This window comes from Garra rufa, chromosome 7 (genome assembly GCF_049309525.1).
Source record: "Garra rufa chromosome 7, GarRuf1.0, whole genome shotgun sequence".
Lineage (NCBI taxonomy): Eukaryota > Metazoa > Chordata > Actinopteri > Cypriniformes > Cyprinidae > Garra > Garra rufa.
The window spans coordinates 15327146-15349219 of NC_133367.1; the positions used below are offsets into that span (position 1 = coordinate 15327146).

Consider the following 22074-nt stretch of genomic DNA (forward strand, 5'->3'; position numbering starts at 1 on the left):
TATATCACATCGGAAAGGCATTTGTTTATTTTTAAATTAATGAAATAATTGAAAAGTTGAAATAAAGTATCAACTAGGGTTAGGTGTATCTGAGCAAAAGTTACGCTGTTTTACTTTGCTGTGTCTCGGGAGTGCAGCAGGCACGACCGACTAGTGAAAACCCGGAATTAAGAATAACAAAATGTAGAAATAAAAAATATTGCCCTCCAAATTCAAGATAAGGGGGCAAAAAATGCCTCTGCACAATTAAACTGAATCTATCACAGTTATCACAATTAAAGTGTTCTTCCTTTATTTTTAATTTGTATATATATTGTTCGATAAATCACTACTCATCATAAGTACTCAGTACATTATCAGTGCAGTGGAGATGTTTAAACTAATATCACGTAAATACAGCTGTGAAATTACAAACCAAAAATAGACATTCTGAGACATAAAGTGAAATTAATTGTAAGTTCTATTAACATTTAATCATCCTCCTCCCATTTTTACTTCAAAGTTTTATAACAATAATAACTGGTATAAAAAAAGTTGTATATTTTAATTCAATGTATTCTATTAGTGTAGCATTTAAGGTTAAAATAGAGAAAACAATTTTAGATGTCAATGCAAAGTGGAAAATTAGACTCAATTTGTGGTCAGAAAAAAAAATCATTTTCATTTGAAATGCCATGGGTTAACCCCTAGGTGTCTTTATGGCTTTATAATAAATATACACATATCAGCTAGTCTGCAGCTTCTATACCAGAAAATTATTTAACTTGGAGTCTTAGTCAAGCCTGATGTCTTTGTCGCTGGAGTCTGATTCAAGTCTTGAGTCTTTGGTGATGAGTCTGAGTCAAGTATTAAGTCATTTAATGCCTTGCTAAAAAAAAACTCATTCAGAAATCTTTCTATTTTTACATGTATTTTTTTTTTTTTTTTACATTTAGATACATGCGAGGCCATGTGATGATAAATGCTGTTTCTGTTCAGGGTTTTCCTCCTAAAGTCCATACTTTTTTACTTAAAAGCATTATCTATTAAAAATGTCTACAATAATCAAAAGGTACTCATTTGGGCAGATAGGAAAGATAACCAGCAGTTTCAAAGTTCTATCCTAGCCATCTAACAACAACATTCCCAATTATAATTACATGATTATTTTGAAATGTTCTTCATGTAGATAAGGAACATCTTGTCACATCTGGTTTGAACAGTCATAGTCATAGATTATTGATAGATAAATAGATAGAAAGAAAAATAAATACCTTTCTGCCATGAAACTCTAGATGATGCAGGCTGACTGGTTGTTAACATAACTGATGATATCACAGAGTTATACGACTTGGCATAAGCTGATTAGTTCATGTTGCATACACAACCAATGAGCATGCAACTATTTAAATGGCTAGTGGTGTTAATTTGGGCATTTCACATCACACTTTTAGAGTTCCTCTGAAACCATCCACCTTCTCAGGCTCCACCTGTATAGATCTTCTACAGGTTATTTTAGGCTATTTGTGCAGCAGCAGTATGTCATAAATACTCACAGCACTGTATCACAATATGCATTGGCAGTAGCAAGTTATGTACTTGCTTGCAGCAGCAGCAATATTAATCTACAACTACAGCAATAACCAACAGCAGCAGCAATTCAGCAGGAGTAGCGTAGCAGATCTATTCTGCTAAGGCCAAATACTTTAACAATGTCATGTCCATTACCCTGCTAAACTTTTCTGAGAGTTGTCATGACAGACCTAGAACTGCATTGTTTTTTTCTGCTGTTTTTCAGTGAAAGTAATCTACAATTTTGCTGCTCACCATGTATCATCTGCAGCTCTTACACTTGGCATCAGTGTGTGTCAGGAGTGAGAAAGCATACAGAGCTGGAAAAGGCTTGAACAAAGTCTTTTTGGCTTTAGATAAAAATACTGCAGTATATAGCATTGAAAGATATATTTGCCATAAACAACACTAAGCACTTGTTATAAGTCAAGGCATTTCAGGTCAAGTCTGAAGTCTATGAACTTAAGTGCCCATCCCTGGTTTATACTGACTAACTTATTTACTTAAGTTTTACATTTGACATGATTAAACATATTTTACTTACATCCTTTTTACACACAAGTGATTAATGAATGCAATTAAATACTGAATTTAAAATTGATTTTCTATAGACTATCAGACTGCAGTATCATTGAAGAAGGTTATAAAGCTCTGGCTTCAGCTCTGATATCAAACCCTTCACACCTGATAGAGCTGGATCTCACAGGAAATGATCCTGGACAATCAGGAGTACAGCGTCTCAATGATTTACTACAGGTTCCAAATTGTCACCTGAAGACTTTAAGGTGAGTGTCCTTAATTTTGTTAAGACTGTGGCAATTCAATCATCAAACCATCTTTTATTGCTGTCTGAGCCATTTTCAAGTGCCTACAGTGCATCTGTAAAGTATTCACAGCACTTCACTTCTTCCACATTTGATGTAACAGCCTTACTCCAAAATGTATTAAATTAGCTATTTTCCTTTAAATTCTAAACAATACAGCCTTTTCACAGCCTTTGCCATGACAAACAAAATTGAGGTCAGGAGCCACCTGTTCACTGATCATACTTGATATGTATTTACTTAATTGATTGGAGTCCATCTGTGGTAAATTCAGTTGATTGGACATGATTTGGAAAGGCATACACCTGTCTATATAAGATCTCACAGTTAACAATGCATGTCAGAGCACAAACCAAGCCATGAAGTCCAAGGAATTGTTTGTAGTCCTTGAATACATGATTGTATCCAGACTGGGCAAGGGTACAGAAAATTTCGTGGAAGGTCCAATTGAGCAAAGTGACCATCATCTGTAAATGAAAGAAGTTTGGAACCACCAGGGATCTTCCCAGAGCTGTCCTCCTGGTAATACTGAGCAATCGATGGAGAAGGGCCTTGTCTAAACTGGTGACCAAGAAACTAAAAGTTGAGCTCCATGATCATATATGCAGATGGGAGAAACTTACACAGAAGGACAAACATCATTGCCGCACTCCACCGATCTGGTCTTCATAGGGTGTGGCCAAACTCAATCCTGTCCTCAGTGAGGACATATGAAAACACACTTGGAAATTGCAAAATAAACACCTAATGGACCTCAGAAAATAAAAATGTGTGTCTGCCTCCATCCAAGCTGACAGAGCTTGAAAGATAAAGAGAAGAATGGCAGATAATTGCCAAATGATTATGAGCAAAGCTTGTAGCATCATACTGAAAAAGAATTGAGGCTGTAATTGGTGCCAAAGGTGCTTAACAAAGTATTGTCCAAATGCTGTAAATACATTTTTTTCTCATTTTTTATTTGTAATACATTTACAAAGCATTCAAACAAACGTATTCAACATTGTTCAATAATGGTGCGTTTATCACCTTTAACCCTATGATTATTCAGGTAGGGTAAGGACAGTCAAATCTAGCCAAAACCAAAAGTTACTCACCCGCCCGCAGGTTGCAGTCCTTCAGGAATGACGTAGAAGACTCCCCTTGTGGTTGTTCGTGGTTAAGGTTTATTTAATAGTTATAAGTAAAATCTCACGAGAGGCACTTGTAACAATAAAATTATTATTTATTAGTTACAATACAAAGCAGTTAAATGCAAAAATAAAATAAAAAATCAGCTAAGCTATTTGTTATATAATCAAACTTTTCAACAGCAATATTGGAGATGCTGTTAAGCGTCCCTCGTTAGGGAATCAGGTGTCCTCTACGCTTAATGCAGTCAGCATCTGAAGAGTGGTTTACTCCTCAGACCTTTTATACAACTTTTTGGGTAATTACCATTACACATCAATTAATCATCATATTAGTCATCAATTCCTCAATGTCCTGTATGTTCCAATCTTCCTGCTGTAGGCGTACCAGTCTCTGCAAGTCATTCTTAATGAGACGGTGGTCCTTCCTTTGTCTCTTACGTTGTTGTCTGCGTCTAGCACTCATCCGTTTCCTCTTCAAGGTCTTCATCAGCTTCAGCTCTGCTTGGGGTTGCAACATGATCTCTTCACCCCTGTGTACCCTCTCGTTAACCTTTGTGGTTGATTACACAGTAATAACTCAATAGCATGTCTTACACAATTGTTTCTTACTCATCCTTAACACAACAAATTTTGCAATTGCAAGCATCCTTATCTCTAAGCATATGGCATCAACTTAAAATAAGCAAATAACATAACTTTGAAACAGGTAAATAGCAACCTTATTATCCAAATCCAAAACACCCCCTTCTTGCTATTTCCTGATTCAATCCAACACATCACTCTCTCATTTTCATGTGCATATATCCTTCAAAATTCTTGGTTCTTTTGTTGAACTTCATTAATTCAACATATATTTGACCTCTAATAGTTATTTTAATTTTTGCAATCACATTCATGTACTCTTTAATCCAAAATTTACCCTTTTTTGGTTTCAACATATCTTCTCTGAGAATCATATCTCTCACAACATCAGGTTTAGGCCAAATTTTTATACTCTGCTTCACAATGGTAAGGTACTGGCCAAATCTCTGCCGCAAAAGCGGTATATTAGTAATTTCATGTTGGCATGCTCCAATGTACTCCCCTTTTGGATCCTCACAGATAAAGGTACGGCCTCTCCCGTCCCTCTCACACCTTTTACAGTGTCCCATGGTTGGGATTTGGGTCTCGATCAAGACCTTGGCCGCCACCTTTCTTCTAGGCTCCCGGGGCTTTTCTTCCACCATTTCCAGCAATGCCTCTGTCTATGAGATAAAACATCCCACTTTCTTTTAAATTTAAAAATTTTCTCATTGTACCATCATTGTAAAGCATGTACAAAAATATGGTCTATTACACATATATGTATTCATTTTCTTCTTTCTTTCAGTGTTCATCTTTCACATCATCATATTGCATTCCAGTATTACATCAAACACTTTTAATCATTTAATACTTTCTACTTCTACTTCTCCTTTCCTTTTAATATTCTATTGCTTCATTATAATTGTATTATCATTGCTTAATAAAATCATTTTATTTATTTCCTATTATTAAAATCACACTTCTTCCTTTTAACTCAATATGTACATTTCTTAAGAACACTTCCTGTTCACTTTTTATCCTTCAGTATTCTTCTGGTACCAAACCCCAGACCCTTTCTTTCCAGGTGATTTTGGGGGTTCTAAAAACATCATATAAGTTACAACCAAAGGTGTCATCCCTTTTGTACCCATTATTGCATTCACACCTAATATAATTGCTCCAGCTATCCATTTAGTTAAAGTTCCAACTTTCCATTGTTTCCATTTACTACTGTTACATTTTCTAGTTATCACAATTACTTCTATCATTATGTAAATCACTACTCCAGCCAAAACAACTTCCTCTGTAATAATTGCATATAACCACATTTCAGGCAAATAATACATAACTAGACATGATGCAAGACTAACTATTTCTCCAAACCATACAAATTTTTCTAAATGACTAAACATTGTCAAAAGCTTTTTGCTGCGGTACATCAAAATTATCATAACATCACCCATAACTCTGTTGCTATAAACAATTTGTATCATGTGCAGCAACACTAGTCCTATTGTACCTTTTATCTTCATGTTATCCCAAATCATAATAAACATCCAAATAAATAAACTAGTCTCAATTACCAGTATATCCATCAGGTTATTAAGGTCAGTGCCAGTGATCTTGCTCTTACTATAGACATTGGGTAATATTCACATAACCACCTATTTTCATATTGTATTCTCATTCCATAATGACTCTGCTTTTTTTCGCTTAACTTAAACATAGGTCCGTGTAATTGTTTTTCAGTAATCCCTTCATTAATATTGTCTCCTATATTTCCTATAATATCCCAAAGTCTAAATTTTAATACCATTTGGTCTGTTTCAGTGCCATTCTCAGTTAGTATTTCTTTCCATAATTCCTGATTTTTCTCCATTATTTGCGATCTTAGTCCTTGCCATGTAAATCCTCCAGCATTTCTCCAAAATGATAACCAGTGTTTACTCTCTTTCTCCTTTTCCCAGGTTAATCCTGCTCTAGCTCTATAATTTTCTCCACAATTCCATTTTCGACTAGTTTCATTACATGGACAAGGGGTTGTTAAATATTCTCCTCTACCTTTGACAAATTTTCCTTCATATCTGGTTACAGTTTTACAGTCTTGATCTTTTATAATTTCAAAATAGCCATCTAAGGCCTTTCTGCGCCATAGGGTATGCAACTGCCAATTATATTGCTCTCCATTACAGTTATCAATATTTTTTCCTGGGCATTCCTCCCAGTATTTTCTTGTGCTCACACTTATTTGGTACAAGGTCTTCTTTTGACCAGAATAGGTACTAGGTTTCAATATCACTTTTGCTGTCCTATTTGTTTTACTATGCCATTTTATCCATGGAAAAGGATCTTTTAATTCTATGGGGGTTTCATACATTGTATATTTATTTTTTGTAAAATATTTGTGGCATTCTCCTTCAAATACTAACATAGGATTTTGAAGTGTCGTTTTGGGTTTACTTTTATCTTCAGTTTTTCTAGCAGTTACGCTAACTTTTGTTGGGTTAATTCTGTTTTCGCTATTATCTATTTTTACATGTTCTTGATGCGTTTGATAGCACCCATGTTTTTCTCCTGGACCTATATATTCTATTCCACTTCTCTTATGCCAAATCCATGTTTTCCTTATCTGTGTAATGTTAAATATTTCCCTTCTTACTCTGCATTTTACTATTGTATTAGGTCCTTTTTTGTATTTTTCAAGTATTTCTATGCATTTGCTACATTCTTCTAAAGTAGATTTTTTGCAGTTTAATACTTTTATCTCTAATATAGTACAATTTGCAACTTCTTGTACATAAATTTGGTCTACTACTATTAATTGTGTTGCAAAGTCAACTAAAGGCCATATCCCTACCAAGGTTATGGTCCCTATTACTAAAGTTACCAGTAATACTGGTTTTGGAAGACATGGTTCTTTCCATTTCTTCATTGTTCTTGCCCAGTTTTCTCGCTTATCTCCATCATCCAATTTCATAGTTCCTGAAAAATAAAAGAAAACAATTAATGGGAGTTTTCCGGGGGCCCCCTCCATCCCCTTTTACAACGGTCATGTCTGACTCAAGAATAACACTGCAACGTTATTCCCGAGCCAGTTCCATTTCGACCGCACAGGCGAGTATCTCGGGTTCTGATGTTGTGGTCAAATTTATGATTACCTTAATCATTAGAGTTAGTCTGTGTGTCGGTAGATCTTCTGTTTCACCTTCCATAATAGACTTTTGGTGTGTAGGTTTTTCACCTCTCTTTTTCCTCTGAGGGTTTTCCCCCTTCCAGAAGTCTATTGGCACACATGACACTTTGCCAACTTTTGCAATTATTCTGTTTGGCCAACGTTCTTCATCAATTTGTCCAAATTGGCATCTCATAAAACCATTTTCATCATCACATTCGCCTCGCCTTGGAAAATCTACTTTTGGTGACATGATTTGTTCTCCATCACCATTTTCCATTAACACTTTAGCAATGGTGACAATTGACCAGATAATCCCTTTTCCTTTTTCTGGTTTAATTGTACAACCATTTTTATCAAAGCAAGTCTTTAGGCTCTCTAGTTCACGTCCCAAACTTTTGGGATCAACTAGCAACCATTTGCTTTGCACATCTTCCATTCCTGGTCGACATCTCGACGTCCAGGAATAATCAATACTGCTGTTGCTTAGCTGTCTTAGATAATTATCATTATCTAGGCACACCCTTGTTGCATTTCCTCTACTGCTCAACAAACCACGAGCTTTATGCCATGCCCAAATTCTATGCCTCCCTTGTACCAGCAGTTCACCTTGTCTTATATCACTAATGCATTCTTCGCATTTTATCCATTTCCAACCTGTCCATGTACACTCACAGGTATCCTTCTGATCACCTGTTCGCTGAGTCATTAGTATCTCCACTTTGGGATACTTTATTCTGCAGTCTTCGCAGACAACACACAGAGCTCCTTTTATGGCTCCTGGATGCTCACTGTATTGATTACTCATAATCTTTGGTGATTCTAGAGGCTTTACTTTCAGATCTTTCTTGCACTTTGGTTTATCCTTAGCAGGACCATCCCACCATATATACTCTCCAAAACATCCACAAATTACACAGTTTCCTCCAATAAAAAGTCTGTTACATTTCAGGCCAACAGGATTTCCCATTTTCCCATTTTGCCTGTCTCTTTCATGCTGTATATTCGTTACTATAAAGTTTGTACTATATGTCACCATTCTTGTTTCTATTCTAATAACACCCCTCTGGCTCTGTATATCTATCATTTTTTTAAGTCTTACTTCATCTTGTTGCACCACATCCTGTTTATCACTTACAGTTCTAGTTACCTTTGACCAAAGATCTTTTAGACCAGATGCCATTTTCTTTTAATTCTACTGTATGCTGGTCTATTATTCTTGTTATTATATCTTTCTTTGTTATCAAATCTTTAAAAGGTTTATTTTTGTGCTTATTCTCTAATTTTATCCAAACTGTGTCTCCTACCTTGCACAGATCTTCAGTTTCTATTAGTTTGTCCTTCTTTCTGCGTTCTACGTCTGTGAGATTAAGATAGAAAGTTAGTTCTTCAATTTTTGTATCCCATTCTCTGTCGTTGGAATTCGCCCTAAACCATTCTTTGATTTTCCCAACATTCCGTTCCACGATTCCATTACTTTGTGATGAATAACGTAATGCTTTCTGTAATTGTTTCATTCAATTCATCCAATCCTTTTTTATTAATGGGATACTGCCTTTGAGGTTTATGTATGCCTCCTTCAATTTTATATGCATATTTCTCACTAACTTTACCACAGTCATTTTTGCTCCTTCCATATGGGGTGTCGCGTAATGCATTCATTAGTTCTCTTTTTGCAAAGTCAGACCCTTTAATATTTGTTTCTATTCTCTGCAGTTCTTTCTGCCAATCAACCTCTTTTAATCTTAAAACTTTTTTAAGGTCTTTAGCTGCTAGCAAGTTCTCAGCACCTTGTATCATTTCTATTCCATGCTTACTGCCTAATTTTTTCTTTTTAACTTCACCGTCATATGATTGAATATATACCGTTCCAGTCTGTTTTATTGGCTCTATTGAAGTAGACAACTCTGCTCCCGTGTCAATAAGGTATTCAGTTCCTGCTAAATCAACAAATAATTGATCATTTCTTTCTATCACTCTGGAATCACAGAGCTTCTGCTTCAATAGGCCTGCCTCGCCCTAGTCTGTATCTGAAGTTTGTTTCTCTTTTTTTACTTCTTGTTTTGGCTGTGTTTGCTCTGTCACTTTATTTCTTCTCACTTTCTTTGTGCTACCTGTGTTATTCTTTCTTTTATCCATGATTTTTTTCTTTTCTTCTACAGTCATTTGTCCCCATTTTTCATCTGGAATGTAACTATTTCTAGCAGGTGTCACTGTCTTATTTAGTACTCTGGGCTTTATTTTACCCCAATTTTTTGAGTTCTGATTAGTCCATTTCCCATGACTAGGGCTACTTTGGTTATTTTGCCTACTCTGGAATCTAGTATTGTATCTTTTCTGTTCCTCTGTTTTAGGTTTAAATGGTTTAATGTGTCCTGCTTTTTTATAAACCTGTTCTGACCGGTTCCTATTCTGAGGTGTTTCTTTTTTCTTTTTTACATGCAGTGTAGTAAGATCATACTCTGCTAATCTGTTTTCAATTTCAGTTTTGCTGGCATTGTTTAATATTGTTGCTAACTTATGCCCTCCAGGTATATTTTTTCCTACTTCACGAAGCAGCCTAATTTTATCTTCCTGAGGAATGTCATCTTCTATTGACAGCCACATACTTAATATTGGCACACCACCTCTTTGGGCTTCAACCAAATCTTTTTTCCATTGATTAAACTTATCTTCTGTTCCTGTCAATTTTCGTGCCCTGTCTAATGCTTCTGCAGAGACAGCATGGCCCGTACAAGTGTGTACTAAACGTGTAACTGACTCTTTGTTAAGGTTTGCTGCCTCAGCTGCCTTCATAATTCGGGTTGCGTAAAGACTAATGTCCTCACCCTGTTTTCTGCTGCCCACTTGCTGGCGCACTGCTTCTGTTAAATTTAACTGTAATAATTTAGACTGTAAATCAACCTGTTCGTCTCTGGATTCTCGTAAGTTATCAAACGTGTGATGTCTAAGAGATGTCCTGTGCACTGCAACTGGTGTGGATGATCTAATCCTAACTCTCCTGGTCTGCTCTCTGGGTTCTTCTACCCATTCCTCAAATTCATCTGAACCTGAGTCTTTTTCTTGTTCAAATTCATTTTCAGACCCTTCTAATGCCATTTGCAGCTCTTTGTTTTCTATTTTAAGTGCCTTTATTATTTTTTCCATTTCTCTAATTGTTTTTCTCATATAAGAATATCCTTCCTGAAATATAGCTTGCTTACCAGACTTTGACCAGCCTTCTGCTCCTGCTATATTTCTGGCTGAGGGGGATCTACTTGCTGATCTCATTTGACCATACGTTAGACTGCGTCCTCTAATTACCTTTTGATCCCACTTTTTTTTTAAGTGTCTGCCTCTTTCTCTGCTGCTAGGATTTCTGTATTTTATACCCTTAATGTTAACTTCAGGCCAATCATTTTTTACCTGGTGCAAGACTTTTTTCAGCTCTAACGTGCCTGCTCTCTTGTTTCGCAATCTCACTTCTCTAAGATCATCTTCTGATAAGTCACTACTCTCACTGTCTGTTTCTTCCGTATTTTCTTGTTCATCTGAATCTGATAGCCAGTCCTCTGACCCCTGGGAGTGGTACCCTGTTATTTTAGGCCTAACTTCCTCACTCCATGGTGCAGTAGGTTGTGAGGTACTCATATGTTCTAATATTCTTAACTGTTCCTCGTACCTCTCTTTTTGTGCTTTAATAATATGTATTATTTCCTCTTGATCTCTTTCTGTAACAATGAGATTTATAGTTAAATAGTTTTCTTGAGAGAGTTCTATTATTCCAGCTATAAGACCCTCTATCACTAGACTCATTTGGGTCATATGTATTTCTCTGTTACCTCTACTGACAGCTTCTCTAATTATGTTTCTTATTAACAATCTGCTCTCTTCTACAGTTTGTTCTTTACTGCATGTCTGTGTATTACTGTCAGTCATTACAGTATGTGCTATACTCTCCCATTTTGGAGAACCTCTAGTAACTCTTAATGTTCCAGCTTGTTGAGGACCTAATCTAAACCTCATATTCTCTATTTCTTTAAGGGCTTCTTCCCCTAAACATCCAAAAACTGCACCTGCTGCTCCTGATCCCTTTACCATTTGTGCATTCCCTTGTATAACTACCATACCTCCTGAGGAATTTTCTATCCATCCTTCATACATCCGGATCATTATCCGTTGTATCTGTATTTCTGTAATAGCTGACCGAGGTGGGTGTGGGTCAGCTATTGTGACAACACTATCTCTGTCATCATCTACTGGTGGTAAAGTAAGCAGGAACTCATGTGCATTGTGAAAGTCTGTCATTGCCTCTTTGTATATTTTAACCTTTTCAATATTCGGAGTCTCACCCTGAGACTTTTTCAGGCCTTTGCCATTCATAGTATACAGTTTAATTTTGCCCATATGTTTCTTACGCACAGTGCTCATAATCCCCTCTGCCTCTGAGGTTTTACACTGTATAACCACTTCCTGCTCATAGTGGCTTGCTATTTCTAGGGCCCATTGTATAACTGCTAGGCCGACTTCTGACTCTTGAAAGTCACCTCTCTGCAGTCCATCCCTACTTGGTAACCATAAAAGTATCTGACCTGGCTCTGTTTCCTGGACTGAGGTTTCTGCCCTTAAGGCTTTTTTCTCCCAGGCTTTTACCCTGTGGTCTCCCCAGGTATATGCCTGTATTAAGGTACTGCTGGATTTTTTCTGGGTTTTCTTCCCTGTCATAGTAAAATTTCCTTCTACTGCAGGTTTATCAACACTATAGCCCTTCTAGACCCCTCTAGGTCTCACGGGTAGCGATCCCGTTTCTTGGCCCTTCAGTCCTTTCTCTAGACTGGAATACACTAATACCCTCTGGATTAGTATAACCAAACCCTCACTGGATTGGTCACTTTTGGGTCTTACTGGCAGCTCTTCAATGTGGTATCTAGATTTTCAACTTATAACTCAAACCTCAAATAGCGTTGGGCGCCATGTTCAATAATGGTGCGTTTATCACCTTTAACCCTATGATTATTCAGGTAGGGTAAGGACAGTCAAATCTAGCCAAAACCAAAAGTTACTCACCCGCCCGCAGGTTGCAGTCCTTCAGGAATGACGTAGAAGACTCCCCTTGTGGTTGTTCGTGGTTAAGGTTTATTTAATAGTTATAAGTAAAATCTCACGAGAGGCACTTGTAACAATAAAATTATTATTTATTAGTTACAATACAAAGCAGTTAAATGCAAAAATAAAATAAAAAATCAGCTAAGCTATTTGTTATATAATCAAACTTTTCAACAGCAATATTGGAGATGCTGTTAAGCGTCCCTCGTTAGGGAATCAGGTGTCCTCTACGCTTAATGCAGTCAGCATCTGAAGAGTGGTTTACTCCTCAGACCTTTTATACAACTTTTTGGGTAATTACCATTACACATCAATTAATCATCATATTAGTCATCAATTCCTCAATGTCCTGTATGTTCCAATCTTCCTGCTGTAGGCGTACCAGTCTCTGCAAGTCATTCTTAATGAGACGGTGGTCCTTCCTTTGTCTCTTACGTTGTTGTCTGCGTCTAGCACTCATCCGTTTCCTCTTCAAGGTCTTCATCAGCTTCAGCTCTGCTTGGGGTTGCAACATGATCTCTTCACCCCTGTGTACCCTCTCGTTAACCTTTGTGGTTGATTACACAGTAATAACTCAATAGCATGTCTTACACAATTGTTTCTTACTCATCCTTAACACAACAAATTTTGCAATTGCAAGCATCCTTATCTCTAAGCATATGGCATCAACTTAAAATAAGCAAATAACATAACTTTGAAACAGGTAAATAGCAACCTTATTATCCAAATCCAAAACAACATTGTATTAATGGGGTATTGTTTGTAGAATTTTGGGGAGAATAATGAATTGAATCTATTTTGGTATTAGGCTATAACCTAACAAAATGTGGAAAAAGTGAAGCTCTGTGAATACTTTACGGATGCATTGTACATATTCCTTTTCCTTTATAATCTGATGTCTCCAGTGCTTTTGGGTCTCACTCCCTGTTTGTGCCATTGATCCGTTCGGCTTGTTTCTCTACATTTATTATAGCTTGTTGAGGAGTGTTAGATTCATGGGACTCACAGGCTGTATGCTGAGAGGGTCCGTGATGAAGCTCTACTGTGTTTCTTCCTGGTTTGGTAGTCCCACTAGTAACTTTTAAGTACTTTAGTACATTGTCATAGTACTTTGTAGATTCCAGAAGAGGCCTTTTCTTTCTCGTCAGTTTGAATGTAGGCACACTAGGCAGCTATGTTTTTTTTTTTTTTTTTTTTTTTTTTCTGTTTCCAGAATTTCACTCCCAAAAGAGTTTAAGGTTTTGGTGTTGGTGCCAAAAATGTGTTAAGCACTGTGCTGATCTGCTGAAATTAAAATTTGAGAAAAATACAAATGTAGGGAGCAAAGCACAGAACAGTAATCAAGAGTGTCCAAATAGAAGCAAATCAGACAGCAGAAAGGCAGATTTTTACAAAGGGGCTTTTAATTTGTCCTACTGTGTACTGCAAATATTACGTCTCTGATAATACATTTCCTAAAAGCATCTATTCTGAGAGTAAATGTACATGAATACATAATTGTGCATTTTATTGTACTTTTTTTGCAATGTTGTGAAAGGTACAATATGTACTGTACCAAGATTATCTACATCAATGTAGGTGAAAGTTCTGCAATGTACAGTTGTGAAATGTTAGTGTACTTCTCCTGTCTCCAGGTTGTTACAGAATCCTGATGCAGATGAAGCCTGCAAGTATGTGATTAAACATCGGGGTACAAACCCATTACTCCTGAGAGAGCTGAATCTCAGTGAACATGAACTAAAAGACACACAAGTTAATCAGATCACTGCTCTACTACAGGATAAGCACTGTAAACTCAACACATTGAAGTACGTATTGCTTAAGCCTAGTCCTAGACTAAAATGTAAGCCTAAGCTGTTACAATTGAAAGAAACTTGCACTGATTTATCTAATACATCAGTGCCTTTGTTTTATCTCAAGATGGACACCAGAAATGTTTTGTTTGCAAGGCAACGTTATAAAAATTACTTAGATGTCCTAATTGAACTGTGGCCTAATCCTGACTTAGTCTAAGACCTCTCAGAACCTAAACTGTATTGTTAGCTAAACAGAATAATTGTTAATCACCGAATACTGGCAACTCTAATTCATGTTTGTAATTCTCCTTCTTTTGTTCATAATTTTAGGCTGTGTGATTGTGGTCTAACAGAGGAAAGCTGTTCAGCTTTTGCTACAGTCCTGAGATCAAACCCCAGTCTAAAAGAGCTTGACATGAGCAACAATAATTTTAAAGATTCAGGAGTGAAGAAACTCCAAAAAGGATTAAAAAATACAAACTGCACACTGGAAAAACTCAGGTGAGTTCAATGTGTCAGTGTTTGAATGCACTTAACTTTTCATATTAATCATATAATGTTGATTATTATGAAACTTTTTCTCTAGACTTTCAAACTGCAGTATCACTGAAGTTGGTTATAAATCTCTGGCTTCTGCTCTGAGATCAAACCCTTCACACCTGATAGAGCTGGATCTCACAGGAAATGATCCTGGACAATCAGGAGTGAAGGAGCTCAGTGATTTACTACAAGATACAAACCGTGAACTGAAACTGAGGTGAAACGTGATGAAGCAATACAAAATACATAGTTTGCAAGCTAAATATTATTTCAGTCATACAATAAGCTGCAAGTTGTATTTGGGGGTGCTGTATTTTTGATTATAAATGTCAGCACAGTCTAGTTGTGGTACAAGCTACAGTCCAGGTTAAATATCATTTAACCTAGATTCCCAGCAATGTATCACTCTACAGCAGGTTTGTGAGTGAATGGGTATCCACAAATGTGTGGTGTCTAGAAAGATATTAACACCCTAACTTCACTTTCCATATTTGTACTAAAAGTCAAGATCTACTAAGCTATTGCCCTTCTGCTCATTGAAACATTTGAACTGTTGCACTGCTTTTTTAAATAAATATTTGAAAGTCATAAAACATTTTAAATACAGTTTGAAAGTTAAAAATCAAATTTAAACTTATGTCCACATTTGAAGGTTTTTGGGTCCTGCTGGAGATGAAGCCTGTCAGTATGTGAGTGGAATTGTGGGTAAAAACCCATTACTACTAAGAAAGCTGAATCTGAGTGAACATGAACTAGGAGTGAATCAGATCGCTGCTCTACTGCAAGATAAACACTGTCGACTAAACACACTGACGTGAGTATTTTACATTATTTGTGTTATGTTACTTGAAATAGTAATATTTCTGTAGTTGATAATACTGTTTCCTCACTTTCTTGAGTCAGAGCAGTTTTTTCTCAACATGACAAGAAGTCACAATAATGTGAAGTATTGAAATTAAACAGGCATTTAAACACACTTTAAACAGTTTACCAAGTCAGTTTGATCATGGGTCAGTAAAAATGGTTTACTTTCAGAGCTGAGAATACTCCTCAAATACATAATTGATAATTTAGAACTTCTTTAAACACATATTTGTCCCTTTATTGCAAAGTATGATGATGTGAGTATAAAATAAGATAATTTTGAATGGTAGAAGCTGTGAAGCACATTTCTTGTAAAAAAAAACAACAACAATTCAACTAAAATGGGACATTGCATTTAGTGCCTGTTTCATAACAAAGCAAATTAGTGATGTACTAACCGATCACGCACCAATATTCATCACAATACTGCACCCCTGCCTAAATTCAGGGACAACAAGCACAAAAGCACACACAAGCTGAAGCGATAGATTAATGAAAAAACATTTGTTTAGAAAAATAAAATCACAGAATTTGAAATGTTGGCAATTGTGCATCACAAATTCAGATGAGACATGCAGTAATTATGCCAGATAAATATCAAAATCAAATGTGAATAAATTGTAACCGCCCCTTTTTCAGGATTTATTACTGTAATACAGATTTGTCGGACTGCAATTGTAAGCTCCGCTTTTTCAGGATTTATTACTGTACTTGTTTGAATGTTTCTGTTTAAGAAATACTTTTATTCATCAAGACAAGACACCAAAGGTGAATAAGTTAAATATGTAGCTGGTAGATTATTTGCATTAAGAATAATAAAATTGGTTTATATTACTGGTTTAAAAAGTTATGTTTAAATGTTTATCATTGATTTGCCAGACTAGAGGTTGTGAGTAATTAGTAACATGTTGCAATATAATCTCATATAACATGAACTAACAATGAGCAATATATATTTATACACAGCATTTATTGATATTTGTTAATGTTCATTGTTTGTTCATTTCTACAGTGCTTTAATGTTAAGACTTTACAACTTTCAATAACTTTAATTTTTTTTTTTTTATAAACATTGATATTAACTATGTAGAACAATTGTTTGTTTTTATTTCACAAACTAATGTAGTTAACTAAGGATACTTTGCTGTGAACAATGTAGACATGCATCTAGAACAGTGGTTGTCAATGTTTTTGACTTCAAGGCCCCTTTTGTCCAAGACAATGTTCAAAGGCCTTCCAACACCATGCATGAGAAAAAGGAATGTTTCGTAATATTTCTGAAATAAAATGCTGTTCGTGAGAAATTCAAATGTGACTTTAAAATGACAAATTACAGTATGACAAACACCAAAATGCTCCAAAACCTTAAAACCATTCTAGATCTGATTCATTGTTCTTGCTCTTTTTTGTCTTCAGACTGCGTAGATGCAGTATTACAGAGGAACAGTGTTTTATCCTGACTTCAGCTCTGAAATTAAACCCATCACACCTGAGAGAGCTGGACCTCAGTAAGAATCAAATAAAAAACACAGGAGTGAATCACTTGTGTGAAATACTGAAGGATTCACACTGCAAACTGGAGAGATTGAGGTCAGTATCATTCACATACAAGAATCAAAATGCTTCAAGTCATTTTAACAGTTTAAACAAAACACTTTATACCCAAAATCACATGACAAAGGTATTTTGTGATCTGGTGAAGTAAAACTTTTTGTTTTGTTTGTTATTGAGATGTAGTGACTTAGCTAGTTAGCTGTAGCTTCTTCTGTTTAATTTTATATTCTCTTTCCACCTATGTAGGTTAAGATACTGTGGTATGACAGATGAAGGTTGTTCTGCTCTGACTTTAGCTCTGAAATCAAATCCATCACACTTGAAAGAGTTGGACCTCAGTGGAAATGAACTAGGAGATGCTGGTTTTGAAAAGCTTGGTGATCTACTGAAGAACCCACAATGCAAGCTGGAAAAACTACAGTTAGTAACATTATATTGTACAGAATAGGGCTGTGCAAATAATCGGATGTGATTATCATGCTGGCGGTTCTGTAATTAGTCATAAACTCCATCACATACTGTCAGATGGAGCGGCATTTACTACACAGAGCCGTAGTTCACTTACAAGCTATGCAGTATCGCATTCATAATTATTTATTTTAAGACAACAGGGCCCAAGTTACATTGTGTATACTATAACACAATGTTATAGCATATGTACTCCAACTGGATTTCTCTATTAGTCACATTTAATATTAGGTGTCTAATAGTAAGCAGTTGCATTTCATTTATGGTGACCCATACTCCGAATTTGTGCTCTGCATTTAACCCATCCAAGTGCACACACACAGCAGTGAGTAGTGAACAAATGCACACACACAGTGAACACACAGCCAGAGCAGTGGGCAGCAATTTATGCTGTGGTGCCCGGGGAGCAGTTGGGGGTTCTGTGACTTGCTCAAGGGTCTCAACTCAGTCATTGTATTGAGGGTGGAAGAGAGCACCGGTTATTCACTCTCGAACCCACCATATTTGGGTTAAAAGTCCAACTCTCTAACCATTAGGCCATAACTGTCCCCAAAAAAGGAATGAAGTGCATAAGATGCATTAAATGCAAGTGATTTTGTTGGGGATTGCTTTGTCAAACTGTTGCTGCTCTGAAACAAATAAGGTGAAAAAAATATATTATGCATCAAACAAATATGTGTATTTTTCAAATATTTCAATGAGATGGTCATCATGGATCTGATCTATTGCACTCTTTGATTTTGTATTCAGTCTGTCTAAATGCAGTATTAAGGAGAAGCAGTGTGAGTTCCTGACTTCAGCTCTGAAATCAAATCCATCACACCTGAGAGAGCTGAACCTCAGTGGGAATGAACTAGAACAATTGGGAGTAGCAAACCTCAGTGATCTACTGAAGAACCCACAATGCAAGCTGGAGAAGCTACAGTTAGTAACATTATACTGTACAGCAGTTACAGTGCGATGAAAGTTTATTATTCTATTAGCTAATGGTTTGATGGTTTATGTGTTTCAGTAGAAAGAGCATTAAACTTTAAAGCATTAAAATATGTGGTTATGAATTTGTTTAAATATGCTGAAATCTGACAAATCTGGTTCGATGATTAAGTTTCCATGTTTTGCTGGTGTATTAGAGACTGCATGGCATTTATTCATGCTGCATTTAACACATGAACTTAATATGGATCCAAATCATTGTCTTTTCTCTTTCTCTATTTAGTCTTTGTGAATGCAGTATTACAGAGAAACAGTGTCTCACCCTGACTTCAGCTCTGAAATCAAACCCATCCCATCTAAAAGAGCTGAACCTGAGCAGGAATAAACTAAGAGACTCTGAAGTGAAAAACCTCTGTTATCTACTGATGCACCCACAGTGCAAGCTGGAGAAACTATGGTTAGTTAAGTTATTTGTTTTAAGACAACAGGGCCCAAGTTATATAATTCATAGCACTGTATCTTTGGCATTTCACCATCTGAAGAAAGATTCAAAACTACTAGCTAATGGAATGATGGTTCAGTATGTCTGTCAGTAGAAAGTTTCATATGCTAAAATTTGACAAAACTTTTGCTTTTTGTTATCTATTCTCTAAATAAGGTTTCCTTGTTGATTCCTCAACTGGTTGTCTATTCAGACGATCCTTTGTTAAAAATGTTGCTCATTAATAATGGCTACATAGTCTCAGAACTTTTTTTTAACAAACATTTCACCGCATCATACATCCAGTCTAATAGCTTCGAGTTTATTTTTATCTACATTTATAACTCACAAACTATTTTTGTTCAACTAAAAAAGGCCCTAGACTTGGATTCTAACTAGTATCCTCAAACCCTATAGTTTGGTTTATGGTTGTATAATTGGTGGCATATTAATCTACTGTATGGTGTTAGTCACAGTGAATTTATTCCACACATGAATTTAACATTTGTCTTTTTTTTTTTTCTTTTTCTGTCTTCAGTCTGTGTGGATGCAGTATTACAGAGAAAGAGTGTCTTATCCTAACTCCAACACTGAGTTTAAAATTGTCACACCTGAGAGAGCTAGATCTCAGTAAGAATAAAATAAGTAGCAAAGGAGTAGAGACCTTGTGTGATATACTGAATGGTTCCCACTGTAAATTGGAGAGATTGAGGTGAGGAATATGCTTAACATCATTTCAATACTGGAATGTAACCAAAACTTGTTTACACAATATCTCATGAAATGCCTGAGTTTGCATTACATTTGTGGAAAACAATTCCTCCTGGTAATGTGTTTAGTGAACTGATGAAAAGCAGGGTCTGAAATAAGCACCCCCCAGGTACTGAACGCAGGCCAATTTTGGCCATAGAATTTCATAGTGTTCCCAATGAGATGACTGATTTAACAATAGTGATTTCGTACTCTGGGTGAAAGTAAAAAAATATCTTCTGTCTGTTTTTTCTGTTTGTCTCTAGTCTAAATGAATGTGGCATAACAGATGTTGCTGCTTTAACTCAGTCTTTGAGTGATCATGCATTAACATTTTTAAAAGAGCTTGATCTGAGAAACAATATGATTGGAGACTCGAAGCAGCAGCTTAGTGACATGCTACGAGACTCAAACTGTAAACTGAGGTAAGTAAACCTCCTTTCATCACAGTCACACAGATGAGTGTATGCTTGCAAATTTTGTTTAAAATGCATAAGATGACATTTTCAATAATTTGACATTAGAGAGGGCTCATTGTCTCTCAGGTGTGAATTGTTAAATATTCATGGGTCATTGCCACTCCTTTGAATATTCCCTTTCGATCACAAAACATGTTTTAGAAAATTTACATCAATATATTGTTTTCTCTGAACGAGTGAACGAGATGATTTTCACATCATTTGGTTGAAAAGATTCTAGCCTACCACATCCACTTCTCAAAAGTCTTGTGAACAAATGTTCTGTGTGTGTTTCATGGCTTTATTTCAGTGACTTCAAAACTTTAGTTTTGCACTAACCACGCATAAACTTTTTTGCAAATTCTCAAAAACACAAAAATGTAGATTCATGTTGCTTGCATATTATTGTAGCCCAATATGTGCTGATTACAATGTACTCAGACTTTAGCCATTGATATGTTTTTAAGATACTAAAAAAAAAAAAAAACACACACACAAATGTCAGGGCATGTCAAAACTTCTTCAGGGCCCCACAACACCCTCAGACCCCAGAGGGTTAAAACCCAAATACTATAAAAATGTGCCAAATCATTTAAAATCAGTAACTAATTTGATTACAAGAATGTACAGTCACGGTAATTACAGTCTACTACACTTTCTACTCAAAAGTGAAACAGTAACTAGTTTGCAACTTGTTCCTCTCAACGCTGACTTTCTCTTATGATTCCTCCTTACAGAATAGACACTGAACAGACTCAGAGGAGCAGAAGTGGCCTCATTGGTGGATGGTTTGCACCCTGGTCTAAAGCTCAGGATCCTGAGAGTTCAACAGGAACAGACCAGTCATCATCCGATGAAGAATCCTCAGAAGGTTCTCACTATACTGTAATAAATAAATAAATATGATGCTGTGACATCTGTAAGCAAAATCTAAGATGTTTATTATATAGTAAAATAGAAACTGCGAGTATCAGCATTTAAAAAAGAAAGAAAAAATCAATATCTATATATTGTTTTTAAATCTGTGAGAACAAGAGAATAGGTGTTTTGATGAGAAATTGCTAAACAATTCATAAATCCAAACAGTACGCAAAACTTACTGCTATTAAGAATTCAAGATATTTGCACACACACACACACACACACACATACATATATATGTACATATATACATACATATATATATATATATATATATATATATATATATATATATATATATATATATATATATATATATATAAACATTAATGTTTATTATACTAGTTATTATGTAGTTCTATTTAAAAAATAATAATAAATAATGCAGCATTAATAAGACACATTCCTGTACACGTGAGTAATGTTGAATGTTTATTGTTGGTTTAGTATTCATACACATGGTATTTTGTGTTTTTTTTTTACAGGTGACATAGAAGAGAGAGAATGGCCAGATGAGCACTCAAATTAGAGAAATTAGTTGGGAGTATGAGTGTAAGGCCTCCATCATTGTTGTGGTTAAACTCATCCATGATAAAGCAATTCAAGTATAGCTAACTATGATTGCAATTTTGTACCTAAATTGATCGAATGTTTTCAAGACTAAAAAATAATTTATATATCGTATTATGTGATTTCATAGTCACCAGTAATGATTTTTGTTTAATGATTTTAATCTTCTCTTGTAATGTGCTGGCATATTGTAAATATACAAATAAGAACTTGAACATTTTTTGTTTTGTTTTAGGAGTGCATTTATTTCATTAGGCTGCTATAATTATAATTGGAAATACAGCAGCAGATGCACAGATTTTTCTGCCTATAGTTGCAGAATTGAAACTACAAAAAACGAAATCTGCAGTTCCTTAATCTCACCACTAAAGGTCAACGCAACATCACAATATGTGAAGTATAAGCAGTTTTAG

At 35.7% G+C, this 22074-nt stretch overlaps 2 protein-coding genes across 2 annotated transcripts in view; both read left to right on the forward strand.

Annotated features, from left to right (window-relative positions):
- Positions 1-22074, forward strand: part of LOC141337967 (uncharacterized) — a 117558-nt gene that overhangs the window by 18777 nt on the left and 76707 nt on the right. The window contains 6 exon segments of the mRNA XM_073843540.1: positions 2163-2336; positions 13961-14134; positions 14453-14623; positions 14709-14879; positions 15315-15476; positions 18299-18497. Of these exon segments, the coding sequence (XP_073699641.1) occupies positions 2163-2336; positions 13961-14134; positions 14453-14623; positions 14709-14879; positions 15315-15476; positions 18299-18497 (1051 nt within the window).
- Positions 20076-22074, forward strand: part of LOC141338861 (NACHT, LRR and PYD domains-containing protein 3-like) — a 28492-nt gene continuing 26493 nt past the window's right edge. The window contains exons 1-2 of the mRNA XM_073844476.1: positions 20076-20137; positions 20908-21055. Coding sequence (XP_073700577.1) covers positions 20076-20137; positions 20908-21055 — 210 coding nt within the window. The remainder of the gene's footprint in view (positions 20138-20907; positions 21056-22074) is intronic.